At 41.3% G+C, this 18,108-nt stretch overlaps 2 protein-coding genes across 2 annotated transcripts; one reads left to right on the top strand and one right to left on the bottom strand.

Annotated features, from left to right (window-relative positions):
- Positions 1-933: 933 nt before the first annotated feature.
- On the bottom strand, positions 934-7,552 carry LOC126391284 (C-type lectin domain family 7 member A-like). Its single transcript, XM_050045934.1, has 7 exons — positions 7,403-7,552; positions 5,405-5,488; positions 5,207-5,308; positions 4,919-5,113; positions 4,037-4,197; positions 3,714-3,826; positions 934-1,998 (listed from the first exon to the last, which is right to left on the bottom strand). Exons 1-7 carry the CDS (start codon positions 7,464-7,466, stop codon positions 1,851-1,853), a joined length of 867 nt encoding a protein of 288 aa, XP_049901891.1. The 5' UTR covers positions 7,467-7,552; the 3' UTR covers positions 934-1,850.
- Positions 7,553-9,465: 1,913 nt separating this feature from the next.
- Positions 9,466-17,003, top strand: LOC126392401 (tetraspanin-13-like). The gene is made up of 6 exons (XM_050047781.1): positions 9,466-9,684; positions 12,669-12,836; positions 13,046-13,126; positions 16,432-16,545; positions 16,656-16,775; positions 16,889-17,003. The coding sequence occupies exons 1-6, from the start codon at positions 9,622-9,624 to the stop codon at positions 16,961-16,963; spliced, it is 621 nt and encodes a 206-aa protein (XP_049903738.1). The 5' UTR covers positions 9,466-9,621; the 3' UTR covers positions 16,964-17,003.
- The last annotated feature ends 1,105 nt before the right edge of the window (positions 17,004-18,108 follow it).

The raw sequence follows: 18,108 nt of genomic DNA, 5'->3' as shown, positions 1-18,108 counted from the left end.
TGCATGCAGACGTTGATACAACTACTAGGCTACTTCAGTATATATCACACTAAATCATATCGCAAGTTAGACATTAGGATGTTCCAGACGTTTGCTTTAGGAAATTTTCTCTAACTAGACCTCTTTGAATTTTAGTTGAATACCCCTGCTATAAAGATTATCTATGGCAGCAAGACTGAATATGTGGTGTTTTTAATTATTTAAAGCCCAGTTCAGACCAAATCACTCTGCTACCTTGAATGGGGTTAAAATGATTTAATCTTGCGGCTCTTTTAGACTTTCCAAATTATTGGAGCAAATGGATTCAATCTTGATAGCGGGGGTTGTGACGCCCCCAAAAAATTATCCACTGATTTATAGACGTCTCTTTCCCAATGTAAGTCTATGGGGAAAAGTCTTTTTGGGCCCAGTGGCATCACGTGACGGACCCCGCAAATTGCAGTACCACTGTTTGACCACTATGAAAATTGGCTTCAAAGCCTGGCGCTGTTCCTGTTATGTGTGGGAGTATTTCTTGGCTGAGACTTTCTGGAAATGCAAAAGTCCAGTCAAATGTAAACAGTGCCAGGCTAGCCATTTCCCCTTGTCTGCAGTCCTTGTGCTAAGCTAGGCTAATCAGCTCCTGACTTTAGCTTCATATTTAACTGACACACACATGAACATAGTAGTCATCTAGTAGTAGTATCTTCTCATCAAAAGCTCAGTTCAGACCAAAGATTTGTGACGAGACGAAACAGTTTAAGAATGTCGCAGAGAAAAGTTGCAGCAGTGTGAACTGGCTGTCTGAGCTCGACTCAAGCCAGCTTATGGTGTCACCTGCAACTCAGGGTATAGGCGTACCCAAAAAAGTGGCCACTGAGTGTACATGTATGTCCAAGGAATATAAACAGATTAACACAAAGTAGGCCTAGATAGATGATAGATCCTCTTTATTGACTTTGCTTTATTATCTCTCTAAAGGCCCAGACACACCAAACCGACCTCAGAGAACTAGCGGCGACGAAGGTCTCCTGCTGTGTCACCGGACATCACTGTGTCTCAGCCAAATGAGTTGCATATGAACACACCGCAAAAATTCCAACCGACGGTCAGCTAGCACATATGTTCTGCGCCTGTGTGAAAAGAAATAACTCTCCACACCAGCAGATGGCAGTAGTCTGTACTCCCTATTCAAAAAGGGAAACCAGAAAACTGTCTTGATGGTAGTTAGCCAGTTAGCAAATGAACAACACAATCCGATGCTGACAGAACAAAGCGTATTTATTGTGTGCCACTGCAAAATAACACAAACCACCACAAAATATTTCTGCTTGTAGCTAAAGAAAAATAATCTGACCTTATGTAACAAGTTTGTTTTGACCTCACTCCCTCTTGACTTTAGCTGATTGTTTACATTCCTCACTTCCATTTCTTTTATCATGTGCTGAGCTGAACAGCCAATCAGAGCATCCCTCTCACCGACAGGCTTGGCTGCCGTTTCAACATGCTGAATCGACCAAAAAAAACAGCCAACAGGGGAGTGACAGCAGGGTGACAGACAGACTAGAGCAGCAGAAGCTAACCGATGGGCTAGCTTTGACTGGTGGTGTTTGGTGATTTGTGTGTCAGGGTCTTAATATATACATACATATATTCAGGCCATATATGCCACATGCAGTATCACTCAAAGGTACACTCTGCAGAACTGTGGTGAATAAATTAGAAAAGAACAAAAAAGTGCTTAAGCTTACTTATGTTTTAAAAAAACAGTAAAGGCAGCATTTATCAGTTTTGACAAACAAAAAACAACTTTCATAGATAGATATATTTCTTAAATGTTCTGTAACCTATTTTCATAATGCATCTGATTCCTAATCTGGTTTGATCAGAGCTCTTGTTTCACAGATAAAGCGGTTATTCATGTCACAGCCCATTTTGACCCAGTTGGCCAGAGGATCTGTTTGTGGCAGAGTGAGAGCACAAGATGCCCACTTCCCAGCTTGTTGTGTTTTCCAGTACCTGGATAAAAAAAAAAATAAAGAAAAGAAAACAATTACATAATATCAATCTGTTTGTCCACTTAACATTTTGGGAAATGCATTTATTTGCTTCATTGTTGAGAGTAAAGTCCAGTTCATACCAAAGATTTGTGATGCGCCGAGTTGAAACAGACAACTACCTTCAACGTTCTAAAATCCTGTCCGTTCACACCGATGCAACTAGATGAGATGGTGTATCATCTCTATGCAACAACTCTCTGTACTTCTGTTCTGATTTGCAGCTTTTCAGGTTGATTTTGTGGCTGAATATAATTTTTAGCTTCTTAAAATATGAATGAGGATAGTGATAGTGAGATACTGGCTACAGCTGCATTTGTGGTAGTGATGAAACGGCGAAAAACCGAAACAAAATGAGCATCAAATGGACTGTAGTCATAATAAATATGCCACAATAATATAAATAACCAGCGCCATTTAAAGCTCCAGTAGGCAACATTGTTTTGGTATAATTGAGTAAAAATTTTATAATATCCTCTAAGCATAATGTAAATCAAGTGGTCTGAGACAAACAATAGGTTTGTGCACCTCACCATGGCTCTGTGTTCAGCCTCTAAAGAATCAGTATCGTGCCGATGTGCATCAACCAATCAAAGGTCAGCTCAGACCACTGCGTTCCTATTGGCTGTTCTACTGCATATGCGCGTTCCCGTGCTGCCGGCAGAAGGGGAGAGCAAGCGGCAATGGCGAACAGTGCACCAGGTAAAATAGCTATTCCAGCATTGGCTACAACCGTCTACACGGCTAAACCCAAAAAAAGGAAGACAGAACTCGGTTCCCCGGAGCCCCGGAGGGAGGGGAAGGGTGAGGTGGGGCCAGGCCCGCCGGAGGGCGCGAGGGTCGGCCGTGGGAGCGGAGCCGAGGGCTGCTGCATGGAGAGGGAGAGCGAGGCTCGGGAGTATGTGCAAGTCCGCGAGGGAGGGATGGGGAGGGCTGCTGCGCGGAGCGGGAGAGCCGAGCCTCGGGGTACATGTGCGGGGCCACGAGGAAGGGATGGGGCGGGCTGCTGCGCTGTGAGGGAGAGCTGAGGCTCCCAGAGAGGGAGAAATAGAACCAAGTAGGATAAAATACTTGCGTGCTCGTCTGGTAGGAGGGGCTCAGGGCGGAGACGAACGAAACCTAACTCAGATGAGACTCAAAAATCAACCGTTTTCAGGCTTTCTACCTACTGCAGCTTTAATCAGTCAGTGAGAATGTGTGTGTGTGTGTGTGTGTGTGTGTGTGTGCAGGTGAGCCGCAGCCAGTGAACACGCTGTCTGTGGTCATTTTGACTTGACCAACGGACTTCACTACAAGCTGACTGGCTGTAGAAACAAGTGACGTGCTTTACGTTCTAAAACCAGCTGCAGAGTTGCAGGTGACATCATCAGCACAGTTTTTGTCTTTGGTGTCACTCATTGACGTCTATGTGCTTCTTACTCATTTTACCATCTGTCAATCAAAGAAACAGGACGAGCTTTACTTCATTTGCCCTAATGGTCACATTTCTCAACAACCCAGTGACACAAACTGTAAAATGCAGTGTACAGGATGGGAGAGGCTGCCAGTCCTCTTGTTTGTTTGGAATCATGATGAAGTCGTGTGTCTGAATGACTGCAGTCACGATTCACTGAGGTTAAAGAGACATATGTGACATCTTTTGAGTGACATTGTGTGTGTGGTTTGTTTTGTGCTTACATCACAGTGAAGTTGGTTCCATCTACCCACATCCACGTGTCCATCTTGTGCAAACCGATCCAGTAGCCGTGGTTGTCATCATGGTAGTATTTTGTGTTGTTATTGATGAATTCCTAAATTTGTGAAACGGGTTTTAATTACGAAAAAAAAAATCTTTGTGTCTGTGCTATAATAAGATAATACAATGATTTCTACAGCACATATGTTACAAAAAGATGCACAACAGTCTGCCACACAAAGATGAAAAACACACATGAAAAGAGATATGCAAAAATTAAAAACACAGCATAAAAGATTTAGGACATAAAAGAGATCAGTCTTGCCTGCTCTCCTTGGCTTTCAATCACCACCAGATCTGCATTTGTTTGTCTGCATTGGTCTTGGCTTCCCTGCCAACTCTTCCAACGGGAGGAATAATCAGAGGTTGAAAACAGGTAACAGTTTGACTGAAACAGCACCCAGCCGTCCAGACAGGGTTGACACACTGGTAAACAAGAAGGATAAAACAAAATCATATCACATTTTTTTCCTATTATTTAAAAAATGAATATTATAAAAGTAGAATTTGCGCCTCCTGGCCGTATGCCTCTGCCAACCAGTCAAGCTAGTGCATTGATTGTTGACATTCTGGGACGTCGTGTCAAGTTCTGCCTGTTACATGCATTGTCTTCTTACAAAATACACTTCCGTTTGCAAAGGAAATTTACCATTTACATACAGTCTCTTTCAAAATAAACGCACTACGTCAGCACAACACCATGAATTGATGTTTTTTACCTTCAGCAACTAACACACGTGGTTGGGCTTAGGAAAAAAGATCAGGGTTTGACTTTATAATTTTGGGAGGTGTGAACACTGCTCTCCCTGGTGAAAGTCCCCCAAGTTCCTCCCTGATGCCACTGATTGCCATGAAACTATAACTGTGACCGGCTGCGTAGCAAGCCGACGTTAAAGGACAGCCTTTTTCGCCAGTGTCTGATGCTGAAAGTTACTGCCCAAGCGCTGGATTTCAATGACTTCGGAGTGAGACTGGACTGTCAGATAAATGCAATGGAATAAAAAGTACAATAGTTCCCTCTGAGATGTGGTGGAGTAAAAACATAAAGTAGCATAAGATGGAAATACTCAGATTTGTACTGAAGTGGGCCTATAGTACTTGTTTAAGTTTCTTAGTGACATTCCACCATTCACGAAAATGTTTTCACCTCTCTGTGGACAGTGTAAGTTCACTGGGAAGCTCCCATATTCCAGGATGACTGAGACGGTCCAGTTGAGTCCTTCTCTCTCTCTGATCAGATCTTTCATCCGTCTCTCTAAGTCGCTGTTTTCTGTCCTCAGCTGCAGATTCTGTGCTGTTAGGCTGACGTATTCTCGGTGCTGCTCTGACATGACTTTGTTGACTGCAGTCAGGGAAGAAGAAACAGTTACTGTTGTACCCACCTGTTATTATTAAACTGCCTTGAAAGTCCTGGAAAACAAGAAGGTAGACTTACAGTGGATACTGACAACGATGGACACCAAGATGGCAAAAATAATCCCCAAACATGCTGCCAGCAGATGAAGCCGAGTACATGGTGGAGCTTTCTTTTCATTTTCTATTAAAAACAAGAATAAAGGCAAATTATTATTCTAATTCATAGCAAATAGTTATCATATTCTATGTTTTTTAGTCATGATAAACCACAAATAACCTGGTATGGCAGGATTTGTATTGGATGTCTGCTCCTCCCATGCTATCACCTCGTCATAGATTATTTCCAGGTCGCTTGGTTTCTCTGCAAGAAGCAAAGGTAATGAAAACTTGAAGTTCTGGTCAGCAGTGTCTGCATTTCAAGACACAAACAGCCTGTTTACATCTGGTTATAACATACGTCTTGGGTGATTAGATTAGATTAGTACAGGTGTACATGCACCTATTGCATCAGTGCGTCCTCAATGCATCTTGAGATCTGATAGCTCAGATCACATTTGGAGGTTTTCTGGGCCACATGTGGTCAGCAGTGTGTACACTCATGTGTCCTGGGCCACACTAAGGGACCCCCTACTCAGCTGACGTCCTTGCTTATCTTATTGAGTATTAAAGATAAACTATGCAGGAATTTAAAAAAACAAAAAACAAAACAATATGTGAACTCACACAAAGGTAACTCCTCTCACTCCTTACATATGACCCACTAGCAGTGTGTGTGGTGTCTGTATCTGCAGAGAACCTGCCCTCTGTGTGTATTTTCTTAGTTTGGACCTTTTAGAAATGGTGTGTAGCTCCCAGCCAATAGCAGCCTGAGGTCAGGACTCTATGAAAACATAGCAGCCAGCCGTGTCTCTCCTCTGCTCTGTTGGTGCGAGCTGCAGGTCTGTGTCTGTTTGATCGAGGGCGAGATTGAGCCACACACACACACAGAAGAGAAGCCAATTGGAGAGGATGAAGCACGCGCTTCAGCTGAATTCACACAAAATCTGCCACTGCAGCACCTCCCTGCAGGGTTGTGCGGAGGTGTGGGTGTTTTTATTTGTGCATATTTGTGCTTTAGAATGATGTAAAACAATCTCGGTACTGCCGCTTCCTTTAGCCTCAGGTTTAAATTCCCTGATCCGTGTGTTTTGGAGTGCAGGAGACCGCTGCCGAAAATTCAGCTCCTGGTAAAAACCCCTTGAACAATGAACACTGAAGGAATTCTAACCATTAGAAGTTTCAGCTGGTTGCAATCCACAATCCTCACCACTAGATGCCACTAAATCCCCGTAAATCTTACACACTGCTCCTAAAGAAACTCAAGAGTAAATTTAGGATAGGACTTAAGACTTGAAAAGGTTCAAAAGAATGGATTTAACACAAATACTGTATTTTATTTAGAGTAGTTTACCATGCCACTTTAAAAATGATGATATGATTCATCCATCCATCTATTTTCATCCGCTTATCAAGCAAGGTCGCAGGCGCAGCAAGCCAAGCAAAGCACCCCAGACGTCCCTCTCCCCAGCAACGCTTTCTAGCGGGAGGCGTCCTGATCAGATGCCCGAACCACTTTAACTGACCTCTTTTGAAGGAGCAGCGGCTCTACTCCGAGCTCTCTCTGGATGTCCGAGCTCCTTACCCTATCTCTAAGGCTGAGCCCAGCCACCCCACGGAGGAAACTAATTTTGGCCGCTTGTATCTGCGATCTCATTCTTTCGGTCACTACCCAGAGCTCATGACCATAGGTGAGGGTTGGGACGTAGATGAACCAGTAAATCAAAAGCTTTGCCTTCCAGCTCAGCTCCCTCTTCACCATGACAGTTAGGCACAGTGCCTGCATCACTGCAGAAGCTGCACCAAACCGCTGATCCATCTCACGCTCCATTCTACCCTCACTCGTGAACAAGACCCTGAGATACTTGATACTTGAAAAAAAATCAATCAATCAAATATAATGTTTATTGATTATTATTGGCACCACCTCGGTGTTGCAATGCTAATTCAAACTGGTAAAAGACTGGGTATAGTAACAATATCTGTCAAAGTTTAGGAGAGGAGTAAAAATATATTATATTCCCCTTTTAAATGAAGTGGAGTAGAAGTTTAAAGTAACAGGGGATAGAAAAATGTAAATGCAAGTATCTCAAGTAAAAGTACTTAGTTACTTTCCACCTCTGTCAGCAACTCAGCTACACCATCAAAGTACAATAAAAAAAAAGAGTACATGACTCACCGTGTTTAGACATACTGTTAGTCTTGAAAGTCACCGTCGCATAATGCAGTTCTTCCCCCGTCATCTTATCAGGTTTGTCACAGACAGTTTTCACCTCATCTCAGAAACAGAATCATGAAACTCAAACCGCCGCTGTGGTCTAAATGCACGCTTTTGTGAGTGCAGCTTGGTTTTGCATCAGAGACGGTGAAACCGACTCTGAATGGTTACACGACCTGCACTTCTTCTTTTGGCAGCAAAATGTTGTAAGAATGACGAAGTTGTTTGTATTTTAGGGGATGTTGATTTTTTTTTTTTTTTTTTTTTTTTGACAGGAACAAAGTTTCAGCACACACTGAGCAAAGACCAGGGGCCGTATTCACAAAGCTTCCTGCTGCTAAGAGTCACTCCTAGTGGCGGAATTCTAAGAAAATTCTTGTCATTGTGACACTTCCTTAGAATTTGCCCTTAAAGTTAAGACTAGGTCCTTGTAAAGATAAAAGTTATTCACAGAGCATCTTAGACCTTAAAGAGGGTTAAGAGTTTCTTAAGCAGAGGAGAAAATGATGGAAACACAAAGAGGTCGAAGAAATATTCTCCAAACGCTGGATGACAGTGAGTAAATGAAATGCTACAGTCTGTCTCCACCTTCCATCAGCAGAGTGACCACAGTAACCATGACAACACTTTCACAGTCAGCAGGTCATCTCATTTCCACTGGGTGTCCACACCTTGCAGGCTCAATAACGGGCATGTGTGTGACAACCAATCACATCTGTTAAAAGAATGCATCACACCTAGCAACAGGAGTCAGTCACACCTCCTCACTATGTAAAAGTTTCTGTCCCTTCCCTGCTCAGAGTTGCTCTGAGAACTTTACTGAATCACTCCTAGGACTCCTTACAAAAAGTTTTTAGTTAGGAGTGTATAAACAAAATGACGAAACTGTTTAAATCGTCTCTTTACTGTTAGGTTTTTTTTTTTTTTTTTTGACTGCTTTTGTTTTTAAGGACATTTATTTGCCTCTCAGCATGTTGAAACACAAAGCAGACACAGTTTAGTTTGGTGGACAACAGAGGAAATCTCTCTGCCGACATGTTCCTGAAGTGATATGGCCCGAGGGATAACTGTCTCCTATCCTTCTTGTTTTGTATGTGAGCCACAATATTCTTGTTGCTTATTGAAATCTTGAACTCTGAACTTTTTTACACACTCTGACAGAAAACACAACCTACTATATGAATCCTGACATTGAGTAAAGATGTACACACATATGAACACGGGGTTTTCCTCATTCATGCAACTCACTGATACTTATGACCTCTGCTGACTCATGGTTCTCCTCTTCATGTAAAATCCAACGCAGTTTATTCTGAAGATCTAAATTTACCAACCAAGGCCAGCAACACCTATTCATTTTAGAAAAAAACACAGCACTGAAACTGCACTTCTTAAGGTTTTATATGACTTGTTACTATCAACCGACGCTAAAAAAAACCAAATAAATAAAGAAATAAATAGGTTACTATTTAATTAAGGTTAAATAGGTTAAAAGATAAAAATAAATAATAAAATAATAATAATAAAAATATTATTATTATTGATATTGTTATCATTATTATTATTATTATATTCATGGATCAACAGATTTGATGTTTGAGCTAATGTGTTGTATCAGTGTTTGTCCAGCAGATGGCGACATAAAACTCTTTTTAATGACATGGAAAATTTGCAATGTAAATTCCAAACTTAAGAAAAAGAAAAACTGTGGGAGAGACTATAAATTTTAATCATAAAGTGTGAAAAAGTATTTCTTTAATTTGAAAAAGCATCTGTAAATCAAGAGAAGTAAACACAAACAAACATTTAAACTAATGCAATCACTTGTTTTTCAGTTTACTTTCACTTGTAAAAAGATTAAATGTCCTGTGTTTTCACCTCGTCATGTGTTTATAAAATGACGTGTAGGACCAACAGTCAGTGACCTTCTCCCAGTGACTCAGAGATCTGGGTTAATTAGTAGCTGACGATAGAAAAGCAATTATCTGCATGAAGAGGTGACTCATGTGCGATAGAGGCAACTGACCAATCAGCGCGCAGGTTCAGTTCAGGAAACGCTCTCTGGTTTCCACCTGCAGACAAGAAGCCACAAGGAGCCGGAGAGCCTCGAGACTGACTCAGTCTCAGTGGGAAATAAGAAATATATTTATATTTTTAAGGACTTCTTCCGGTGAGCAGCGATGGTTTGCGGCGGGTTTGTTTGCACCAAGAACGCTCTGTGCGCTCTCAACATACTCTATGTTGTAAGTATGAATTTACGGCTGTTACAGTAAACTGATGGAAGAAATAAGTGCTTAAAAGGCAGCAAGTGTTTAGTCTTTATATCTGTTAATTTAATGCGAAAAGAGGTGGAAATATTTGTTCTCTGAGCAGCTTCCATGTTGAGAAACAGGCAGGTGTTTGTGGTGAGTGATTAGGCCCAGCTCAGGGCCAGTGTTGGCTGCAGTTTCCAGCCAGGGAAATATCTCATTCATAAATCAGTAACTGTGTAACAGTGTGCCAAATATCAGACTATTTTGACTTAAGTGGAAATTTCTAGGAATCTTAATTATTATTTTATTTTTTTAAATGATAGCCTACACCCGAGTCATTTACTTCTTACCATGTCCATGACTTATGTTCTGTAGTTACTCTGGAGCTGCTGTGTATGTGCAGAAGTTTGCCTCCTGTTCTGCATACTTAAATATAGGTGCAAAAAATGTAAACATAAACATCTAATTTAAATGAGTGTGTTTTATTAGCAGTTGCCTTTGACTCAGGATCTCAGAGACATATTTATTTTTATAAAAGTCCTCAGCCGTATCAGAAGACCCAAGAAAATTTGATGGTAGCTGCAACGATTAGTCGATTGACAGAAAATTAATGTGCCAATATTTGTATCATTGAATAATAGTTTGTTAAGCAAAATTTCAAACCATTTCCTGGTTCGAGCTTCACACATGTGAAGATCTGATGCTTTGTTCTTTGTCGTACATGATTGTGAACTGAAAGTGTTTTGATTGGAGACTGTCAGTCAGACAGAATAAGACATGTGAACAGAGTTGGGGAGCTGTTAACTATAAGTAGCTCAAATACTAGTTCAACTACAATTTGCAGTGGTTGGGTGCAGGGGCAGTTCTAAGGATTTGAGCTTGGGCCTCTGTGGGGGGTCAGGGGGATCCTCCGCTGGGAATTTATTTCATTAACAAGCTTTATTTTAGGCACTCTGGCATCTGATTTACTTAGAAAGGTTTTTTCCAGATGCATTTTGAATTGTGATGTTAAAGATAGTAGCAGTTGTTAGACAGAATACTTTGCAACTGCTTTCATTAAAATTAAAGCCCAGTTCACATGAAAGATTCGTGACAAGACCGTTTTAGAAAGTTGCAAAGAAAAGTTGTTGCAGTGTGACTCGACTCAAGTCGGCTGATGGTGTCACCTGCAACTCAGCTGGTCGAATTGCTGGTGGCTGGTTTTAGAACGTAAAGCACGTCACCTGTATCAGCAGCTAACCGGCTTGTAGTGATGTCTGATCAAGTCAAAATGACCGCAGATGGTGTGTTTGCTTGCTGCGGCAGGTGCTCCATCCTTGCCAAGCCCTCTGTTTCCGTCCTCACGCTGTGCCAGCTGTAGCCAATATCTCTAACACTATCCTCATTCATATTTAAAGAAGCTACAAATTATATTCAGCCACAAAATAAGCCTGAAAAGCTGCAAATCTGAACAGAAGCACAGAGAGTTGTTGCATAGAGATGATACACCGTCTCATCTAGTTGCATTGATGTCAACCGACATGTTTTTAGAACGTTGCAGAACTATGCTTAGTAAACAGTTACTTGTTTCAAGTCCTCTACATCTCAGAGGGAAATATTATACGTTTTACTCCACTGCATTCTGCATCACTTATTTGCTTTACTTATTTTTTGATTAACACAAAATATAATCAACTAAATAACAATGTAAAATTATAGATTAAACTACCCAGCAGTATATAAAGCATTTAAATGAGCTCCAACTTTACCAGCTGCAACATTAAAGTGACGGCTGATGACCCACAATGCCCTAACTAATGTACTAACTCTACTTACAATCATTTTGTATTAGCATCTTTACAGTACTGTCCTTTACTGCCACATCTTATACACCGATCAGCCAAAATATTAAAACCATTGGTGGGTGAAGTGAATAACATTGATCATCTTGTTATCATCTTGGATCCTGGCATTCATGTGGATGCTACTTGATGCGCTCCACATACCCGAACACTGTTGCAGACCAAGTAAACCCCCTCATGGCAACAACACTTGTCAATAGTAGTGACCCCCCTGTAAGAGAATACACCTTGCCACATCACAAAAACTCTGGAATGACATGAGAAATGGGACAAAGAGCATCAGCCTGGCCTTCAAATACCCCAGATACCAATCTGATCTAACATTTGAGGGACCTTCTGGTACCCCATAGGTACCCCCGATCCATAATCATTGGACTGGACTTGGCTCTGATCTGTCAAGGCATGGACACAGGACCTCTGAGGGCTGTCCTTTAGTGTCTGGCACCAACGCCTCAGACCTTTTGGGTTGAGTGGGTTGTGAGGTGGGGTGTCACCACATCCTTCAGATGTTTGATCAGATCGGTATCTGGGGAATTTGGACGCCAGGTCGACGTCTTGAGCTCTTTGTCACGTTCCTCAGACCATTCCTGAGCAGTTTCTGTGGTGTGGCATGGTGCATTGTCCTGTTGTGGGGAGTGCTGTTGCCATAATGAAGGGTGCCTGGTCTGCACTGGTGTTTAAGTGGGTGGAGCATGTCAGGTGGTATGCACACGAATGTCAGAACCCAAGGTGATCAATATGTGTCACTTCACCTGTGCTTTGAATGTTTTGGCTGATCAGTGTAGTTTACATCAACAGTTGGACATCGAATCCATAAAGACACAGATTGAAGTTTTGGGTTTTTTTTCACCAAAAAACATGCAGAAGAAGTCAAAGTAGTTTTTTCAGCGCTGAGTAAAGCCTGCAGTCTTCTCTCAGAGGACATAAGGCCTCCACTGTTAAGGAACGGGAGTTTTCTTTTCCTTTACGTGGCCTGAGAGATGAGAGATTTGAAAGAAACTGAGCTGACACTGCACTCTAGTGACTGCTTTACAAAAGCAGAATGTTGTTTAAGTTTGGACAGCAGCTGCTATATGAGAAAGGTGACATCGATTGTGCTCCCCTCCTCTCAACATTGCTTTCCTTTGTGCTCAGTTGGTGAGTCTGCTGCTGATCGGAGTGGCCGCCTGGGGGAAATGGTTCGACCTGGTCTCCAGCATCAGGGTGGTGGCGGGGGTCATCGGCGTGGGCATCTTCCTGTTCCTGGTGGCCTTTGTGGGGCTGTGCGGCGCTGTGAAGCACCACCAGGTCCTCCTCTTCTTCGTATCCTTTGGTTTGTTTGTAGGAGTGGAGGGAGTCGTCTCACACCTTCTGATGGTTGTTGAATGAAAAGTAAATAACCCCAAAGCTCTGTGAGGATTTTGTTCCTCTCACCTGCTGCGCTTTCTGTTTTAATGCCCCTTGTGAGATTTCAGAATGTTTTTGTGTTTGTTTTTTTAAAATCCAGTGTGAACTTCCTAAACTTGCTCCAGTACATGATAATCCTGTTCACAGTGTTCGTCGTGCAGTTCTCCGTGTCCTGTGCTTGTCTGGCCCTGAATAAAGACCAACAGGTATGTTTACTGTCTGCGTACGTCACCAGTGATGACATGTAACTAAGTACATTTACTCAAGTACTGAACACTTGACCCAGAAAATGACCATTTGTATATCAATTGCTCACCCCGATGGGTGGACCATGAGACAGTGGGTCCCTGGGCACACCATGTAAAAGGCCCCACCACCTCTCCTACATAGGACTGGAAACACACACAGACTGTGTAGTGATTGTACCTGTGTAATCTTTTTTGTTGAAGTCATTTTGTGTCTCTTTGTAATTGCTTTGTGTTTCTTTGAGGAACTTCTGTGGGTTTCTTGAAGTAATTTTGAGTGGGGTTTTTTTTGGTGGTTTTGCCCCTTTTTATTGTTATGTTGTGTCTCTTTTGGTTGTTTTTTGTCTCTTTGAGGTAATTCATTGGGTTTCTTTAGGTACTTTAGGTGTTTTTGGTCGTTTGATGTCTTTTTTGGTTGTTTTTAGGGCTGGGCGATATGACCAAAATCTCATATCACGATATAGGTAATTTCATATCCCGATAACGATACATATCACGATATAGCACATTTTAATCCAATGAATAAAAAGTAGCAAAAACACGCCCACCCACCTCCGCTCAACACTGAGGCTGTACTCCGCACCACCTGATTTGGTCTGAATATGGGTTTTGATGTCATTTATTGTCGCTGTCTTGCTTGTCTGCTCTTTCTCAGCGCAGCCCTGTGCAGCGCAGCAGAGACAGACAGCAGAGTTACATAAACTTGTTATGTTACTGTAAGTGCTGTAAAAGCGTTGCGAATTAAAAAGCCAAGAAGAGTAATTTATCAATGAGATCCGTGCAAAGATGGACAGACTCCAAATGACGGAAAATATTGCCGTACAAAGTGTAATTTGCGTCACAACGATATCAACGATAGAGCAAAATATGAAACGATAGACATTTTTCTCTCGTCACATGATATATATCGTCATATCGCACAGCCCTAGTTGTTTTGCCCCTTTTATGGTTACGTTGAGTTACTTTTTGTCTTTTTGTAACTGTTCCATGTCTAAGGAAATTCAGTGAGTATCCACAGGTAATTTTTAGTGTTTTTTGGCTGTTTTGCCCCTTTTATGGTTACGTTGTGTTGCTTTGTGGTCATTCTGTGTCTCCCTGTAATTGTTTTGTGCCTCTTGGCAAATTCTGTGGGTTTCTTTAGGTCATTTTGAGTGTTTTTTGGTCATTTGATGCCTTTTTTTGGTTGTTTTGCCCCTTTTTATAGCTACTGTATGTCTCTCTGAGGACAGTTTGTCTTGTTTGGTCGTCTGAGGTCTCTTTGTAAGCATTTTGCATCTCTTTTTGGTTGTTTTGTGTCTCTTTGAGGAAATCCTGTGGTTTCTTTAGGTAATTTTTAGTGTTTTTGGTGGTCTGATGTCTTTTTTGGTTTTGCCCCTTTTATAGTTACTTTGGGTTTTTTTAGGTCATTTTGTGTCTTTTTGAGGAACTTCTGTGGGTTTCTTTAGGTCTTTTGGGGTTTTCTGGTCATTTGATGTCTTTTTTTTGGTTGTTTTGCCCCTTTTTATAGCTACTTTATGTCTCTTTGAGGTCAGTTTGTGTCTTGTTTGGTTGTTTGACATCTGTTTGTAAATCATTTTGTGTCTCTTTGAGGAAATTCTGTGGGTTTCTTTAGGTCATTTTGAGTGTTTTTTGGTCATTTGATGCCTTTTTTTGTTGTTTTGACCCTTTTATAGCTACTTTATATCTCTCTGAGGACAGTTTGTCTTGTTTGGTCGTCTGAGGTCTCTTTGTAAGCATTTTGCATCTCTTTTTGGTTGTTTTGTGTCTCTTTCAGGAAATCCTGTGGGTTTCTTTAGGTAATTTTTAGTGTTTTTGGTGGTCTGATGTCTTTTTTTGGTTTTGCCCCTTTTATAGTTACTTTGTGTTTTTTTTTAGGTCATTTTGTGTCTCTTTGAGGAAATTCTGGGGGTTTCTTTTGGTATTTTTGAGTGTTATTTGTTTGTCTTTTAGGTTGTTTTTCCCCTCTTGGTCATAATTATGTGTCCCTCTTCACTTGTTTTGTATCACCTTGTAGTTATTTTGTGTCGTTTTGTTGTTAATTTGCATCTCTTTGTGGTCTTTTTGTATTTGTTCCTGGTCCATGAGTGACATTTTGGGGGCCATGGGGGCCTTCACTTGCACTTTGGGCCCCTGGGCCTGGTAGGCCTGTTCACTAATCCATCCATGCCTTCATGGTAAATGCAGAATCCAAAAAAGTCGAACATTCATTATGAATTGGAGTAAACGTGGTTCGCATTCAACACCAGCAAAACTATATCAGAACATCCGTTTACAAACTCTCACACAGCTCATGCAGTAAGATCCAAGTCTCATTTATCCAGTCGTTATGCTCAGTACTTTCCAAACACCTGCATTCTCCATTAAAACTTTACTGTTTAAACACTTGTGCCTATGAGTAGCGTTCCCTGAGCATGCCTGACCCACATGTGCGTATGAGCTGAGCACTGCGCATTGGACTGGAGTTGTGAGAGTTTGTAAATGAATGTTATATACAGTTTTTGTGACTTCGATTCATCATGAATGTTGGCCTTTTTTGGATTCTCTCTTCACCGTGGAGGCATGCGAGACAAAGTTTTCTTTACAAATTCAAGATAATGTGGTGAGTGATATACAAATGGTCATTTTGCATGTGAAGTGTCCCTTCAAGTACAAATTCAAGTACTAAACCATTTTATGCTACTTTATACTCCTACTCTGCTACATTACAGAGGTCAGTGATGTACTTTAAATTTCAGCTTACAATTTCTCATCCCCTTCCTGTCCAGTGAAAAGATTTTGAATTGTTTGTGATTGAACTGAAGGATGAAGTGTTCATTTAGGTGTTGACACTACTTCTTAAGAGAAATACAATTTTTAAAAACCCTCTTGGATCAGCTGGAAAATGCATCGTCACAAATCTGAAAACAGGGCTGTTTTCTGACACCGTGAAAAGTTGACTGTTTACAGATACATGGTCGTCAGAGGACAGCCACGCTACAAACACATGATGATCCTATGGAATATGATGCATCGCTGTAGATTAAACTACCGAACAGGATATAAAGGAGTTAAAATGAGCACAACCTGAAACATCTACAGCAGCAAAATGCAACATACACGTTCACGCAGCAGTAATATTCATCCATAAACATTTTATAGAAGTAACTTTGTCTTACATGCTGTAGTATACTTTTTTAAAATGTGGTTATTCATGCTGATCCTTCTGCCTTTTCTCGTGCTTTTCAAATAAACAAAGACACGACCAGACTGTGATTTTTCATTCACAGAACAATCTGCTGGAGGTTGGATGGAACAAATCCGAGGACACTCAAAAGGACATCGAGAAAACACTCAACTGTTGCGGCTTCTCTTCATTTTCCTACAATGGCACCTGTGCAGCTGTGAGTAAACCAGACTGGACTATTATTTCCTTTTTCCTCTTATCAGCAACTTGATCTCGATTCGCACAACCGCTTCTCTGGAACTGAATTTTCTCCACTACTTCCTGTAGAGATGCTTTCACAGCAATCCTCCGCCGACTTGTGACACGTGCTCGAACACTATCCAGGGGTATGCAGGAGAGGTGCTGCGGTTTGTGGGTGGTATCGGACTCTTCTTCAGCTTCACAGAGGTCAGTAGAATGAGATGGAGACCAAGAATTGTGTGTGAAATGGGTGCTGATGTAGATATTTAGACAGATAAGCACTGTCAGAAGACTTGATACTCGTTTATCCTTCCTTTCAGATTCTTGGAGTCTGGCTTGCCCACAGATACAGAAATCTCAAAGATCCTCGATCAAACCCTGGAGCCTTTCTATAACCACTCACAGTTTAATAAACCAAAAAGATTGCACTGCTAATCATAGTTTCTCTTTTTAACTCTGTAAATCACACTCATGTGGACATTTATAACATTTAAAGTGAGGCTGTGACTTTTGCCGATGAAGGTAAAGTGTTGTGTAACAGTAACACAGCGAAAGAGAAGACAGTCTTGAAGCCAGCTACACAGCATCCATCTAAATACCGCTAACAGCCAACATTAGCCAACGAAACTTCTAAGTCTATTGAACTGGGCAAAGGTTGGTTTTATTGCTCACAAATTCAACTTTGTTTGTTTAATTTCATCTTTCAGAAGTCACTGCCTCACTTAAAATGTGCTGCTCGATTACTTTCATTAAAATGATGCAGTTTTTGTTGCTGTAAATATTTATTGCCTTCCTTTAAAGGAATAGTTTGACATTTAGGGAAATAAATTTGCCAAGAGTTAGAGGAGGTGATTGGCACCACTGTCGGGCGCGGTAAATTTAAAGCCACCACCAGCAGCTGCTCAGCTTAGCTTAGCATAATGACTGGAACTGGGGCGAAACAGGAGGAGTCTATGTTCCCCAGTTCAGTATTCTGTGAGGACACATTAACTCTCCTCTTGTGTTCATGCCACTTTCTTGTCACTCTTTATCCCTAAAATAGTTACTCTGCATATTAATACATAAGACATATCAGACAAAGAGCCGTTAATACATTAAAACTAGTCCATACCCATTGAGTGCACAGTTGCCCACGTACAGTTTTACATGGTGTGTTTGGGATACAGGTCATAGGAAATTGCAGATTAAATAGTCAACTGAACACATTAAGAAGAGCAATGTATTCAGACAGAGTTTTTGTGAATTTGATAGTACGATTGCAGCCACAGCGATCGGTCGCATTTTTAAGCATTTTTCTGTTGTTATAGCGCCACCCAGTTGCCAGTTAGAGTTAAATTTCTCCAGTCACCTTGAGGTGTCCTGTTCTACATATCTACCAAGTTTAGTAAAAATCGATATGGCGGTTAGGCCTAGATAAGAAATTAGCTCTCTAGCGCCCCCATTTTGTTTGATGGGGTCAATAATGGAGGGGTCCCCTCAGATTATGTGTGGTCATATGCCTACAAAGTTGCGTGGGGATCGGTGAAATCCTTGAGATGTT

The sequence above is a fragment of the Epinephelus moara genome, chromosome 6, assembly GCF_006386435.1.
Source record: "Epinephelus moara isolate mb chromosome 6, YSFRI_EMoa_1.0, whole genome shotgun sequence".
Taxonomy (NCBI): Eukaryota; Metazoa; Chordata; class Actinopteri; order Perciformes; family Serranidae; genus Epinephelus; species Epinephelus moara.
This window is presented reverse-complemented; position numbering and strand designations above follow the sequence as displayed.